General features: G+C 59.1%; 1 protein-coding gene across 1 annotated transcript; it reads left to right on the top strand.

Annotated features, from left to right (window-relative positions):
- Positions 1-877: 877 nt before the first annotated feature.
- NKX2-2 (NK2 homeobox 2) lies at positions 878-2,551 on the top strand. The gene is made up of 2 exons (XM_062608279.1): positions 878-1,517; positions 1,778-2,551. The coding sequence occupies exons 1-2, from the start codon at positions 1,259-1,261 to the stop codon at positions 2,335-2,337; spliced, it is 819 nt and encodes a 272-aa protein (XP_062464263.1). The 5' UTR covers positions 878-1,258; the 3' UTR covers positions 2,338-2,551.
- The last annotated feature ends 553 nt before the right edge of the window (positions 2,552-3,104 follow it).

The raw sequence follows: 3,104 nt of genomic DNA, 5'->3' as shown, positions 1-3,104 counted from the left end.
AATAAAGCCCCCCTCCCTCAAGTAATCACCTCCCGCATCTCCCCGGGTCGCGACTGACGATCGCATTTTGCCAGTTCGGTTAATTTCGGAGCAAACTAGAATCAATTACTCGCTGTTTAATTTCCAGCGTTCATCCCTAAGCCTCAACCAAAATATTGACCTAGGCGGTTTAGATAAGTTGGTCTCCTGCCATCTGAGCCGCCTCCCCCCTTCGGTCCATGCGCTGAGCGCTGCCCCCGGGGCTGCGCGGGAGCGCAGGCTGCGCGGGGAGAGGGGGAGGGCACCTATCCCATAGTTATCTATATTTTATTTCCCCGCTGCCTCGCAAGGCAATGGGTGGAAAACGCACTTCGGAGTGCGGGGAATATCGGTGCGAGGCTCTTTGTATGTAAATACAGGGCGTAAAAACAAGGGAAAAGAGAAAATCACCCCCTCCCTTCTCCCGGCGAGCCACACACCACCCCCCCCCCCCCCGCACCCGCGGAAGGGCCCTCCCCACGCCGGTAATTAACTGACACGTTATACCACTCATCACCAATGGTGGAAGCTCGGAGCTCGCCCAAAACCCGCAATTTCACATCTGCAAACACTGTCTTCATCCACTTGACTCCCAGGACCCGCCCACACGTGGCCAACCTTGCCCGGGTTTAATGTAGGTTTTTTTTCTCCCTCCTCTCGGCAGGTTCATGTGTGGGGACCAGCCTTACACGGACTGCTCGCTCCAGCAATGGCTCGGCTTCTCCAAGCGGCAGGCGCGGGCTCGGGGTGTTTGAGCAACAGCCAGAAGTGATTTATTTTTTCCTTCCATTTTTTCCTTGTTTTTTTTTTTTTTAATTTTTTATTTTCCTTTTTTTTTTTTTGGTATTTTTTTTCGCTCCCTCTTTTTTTTTTATATTTTTAATTTTTGGCTGTCTCTCCCCTTTTCCCCCTGGAGTTACAAACTGTTTCCGAAGCTGCTCCCGCTCTCTGAATTCCCCCCGTGGCACAACAAGCCCGTCCGTGGAAACCACCACCGCAGAGATCCACCGCGGCGGCTCCGCGGCTCCTTTTGCACCAACCGCTTCGGTTATCTCCCTATAAACCTGTGTTCCCGTTATATTTACCCCCCCTTCCACGCGTGCCTCCCCCCCCACCCCGCCCCGCTCCCCGCGGCCGTGCGCGGCGGGGCTGTCCCCGCTCCGCGTGTGCGTGGCCCCCGTGACACGGCGGGTCGGCGGAGCCGCTCCTCCAACTTTCCCTGCCTAAATTTGGCCGGAACATGTCTCTGACCAACACAAAGACGGGGTTCTCGGTGAAGGACATTTTGGACCTCCCCGACACCAACGATGAGGACGGCTCCGCTGCGGAGGGGGGTGAGGAGGAGAGCGAAGCGCCGGAGCCCCCCAGGAAAGCGGGGGTGCTGGGGCAGACCCCCTTGGACGCTGTGCAGACGCTGCCTTTGAAGAACCCCTTCTACGATAGCAGCGATAATCCCTACACGCGATGGCTGGCGAGCGCCGAGGGCATCCAATACTCCCGTGAGTACCGGCGGAGACGGGGCCGCGCAGCCCCACGCTCCCGGCGGTGGGGCAGGAGGGGTCGGGGAGGTGTCTATGGGGTGTTGGGGGGTGTTCGCCGCTCGCCATTGCTGGCTGAGCCCCGGCCGGTGCCTCCGTCCGCCCCATGCCGCGGCGGGGAGAGCCGAGCTGCCCGGCGCCGGCGGGATGCGGGGAGGGATGCGGGGTGCGGAGGGTGCGCAGCGCCGAGCTCCCCCCTGACGGGCCGCTCCCGGTTGCAGTGCACGGGCTGGCGGCGGGAGGCGGCGGCCAGGACCCATCGGCCAAGTCACCGGAGCCGTCGGCAGACGAGTCACCCGACAACGAGAAGGAAGCAGCGGGCGGCGGGGACGCGGGGAAGAAGAGGAAGAGGAGGGTGCTCTTCTCCAAGGCGCAGACCTACGAGCTGGAGCGGCGGTTCCGGCAGCAGCGGTACCTGTCGGCGCCGGAGCGGGAGCACTTGGCCAGCCTGATCCGCCTCACCCCGACCCAGGTGAAGATCTGGTTCCAGAACCACCGCTACAAGATGAAGCGGGCCCGGGCCGAGAAAGGTATGGAAGTGACTCCTCTGCCCTCCCCGCGGCGGGTGGCCGTGCCGGTCTTAGTCAGGGACGGCAAACCCTGCCACACGCTCAAAGCTCAGGACTTGGCAGCCGCGACCTTCCAGACGGGAATCCCTTTCTCCGCCTATAGCGCCCAGTCCCTACAGCATATGCAATACAACGCCCAGTACAGCGCGGCCAGCAACCCCCAGTACCCCACAGCACACCACTTGGTACAAGCGCAGCAGTGGACTTGGTGAAGGCTGGAGGGGAGCGCGCATCCCCCCCGCACCCGCGTACCCCCCATACGCGAAAAGAGGAGGAAAACCCCGAAATAATAAAGCGAGACAGAGAGGGAGACAGACTGATGCTCCAAAAATGAAACTCAGAACTGCGGGGGAAGGGATGGAGAGGGAAACGCTATTATTATTATTATTATTATTGCTATTATTATTATTATGTTGTTTGGATTTGGTTTTTTGGGGTTTGGTTTGGTTCTTTTTTCCCTTTCCCGTTTCTTTTCCCCTCTATTTTTTGGGGGGCGGCTCGGTTTCATTTCGGGGGGAGGCAGGGAGGGGGGGAAGGGAGGGGAGGTGTTTTTTGTGCGTCATTGTTTACAGAAATTTTTGCGCCATTCAGTGGTCCTGTCTACCTACAGCTCAAATAAAGGGGGGGGGGGGAATCGTCAGAATTAAACAAAAAATAAAGGAAGAATAAACCCCGCTCCCCGCTGCTCCTGTGGTTTTGTGAGGACCGGGCGGGCACCCGGACACGGGGGGCTCGATTCCCCCTTCCATGGGGATGCTCGGCCCCGTGGAGCCCCCGGTAGCTCGGAGCGGGTGTGTTTTGTGCCGTGGGGAGCGGCCGGGATGTTGGTTTCGGACGAGCTCGCTTAGGGGTTGCGCACAACTAGTCCCGAGTAACCGGGAGCAGAGGGAAAAGAAACGCGGGTTAAACCCTCGCCGTTCACCCCCGCGGGGAAGCGGCTCCTTCTGCGCGATATTTTAATACGAATTTTAATTTTATT

Source organism: Pezoporus occidentalis, unplaced genomic scaffold (assembly GCF_034315485.1).
Source record: "Pezoporus occidentalis ecotype Australia unplaced genomic scaffold, CSIRO_AGI_Poc_V1 ctg10, whole genome shotgun sequence".
NCBI lineage: Eukaryota > Metazoa > Chordata > Aves > Psittaciformes > Psittacidae > Pezoporus > Pezoporus occidentalis.
This window is presented reverse-complemented; position numbering and strand designations above follow the sequence as displayed.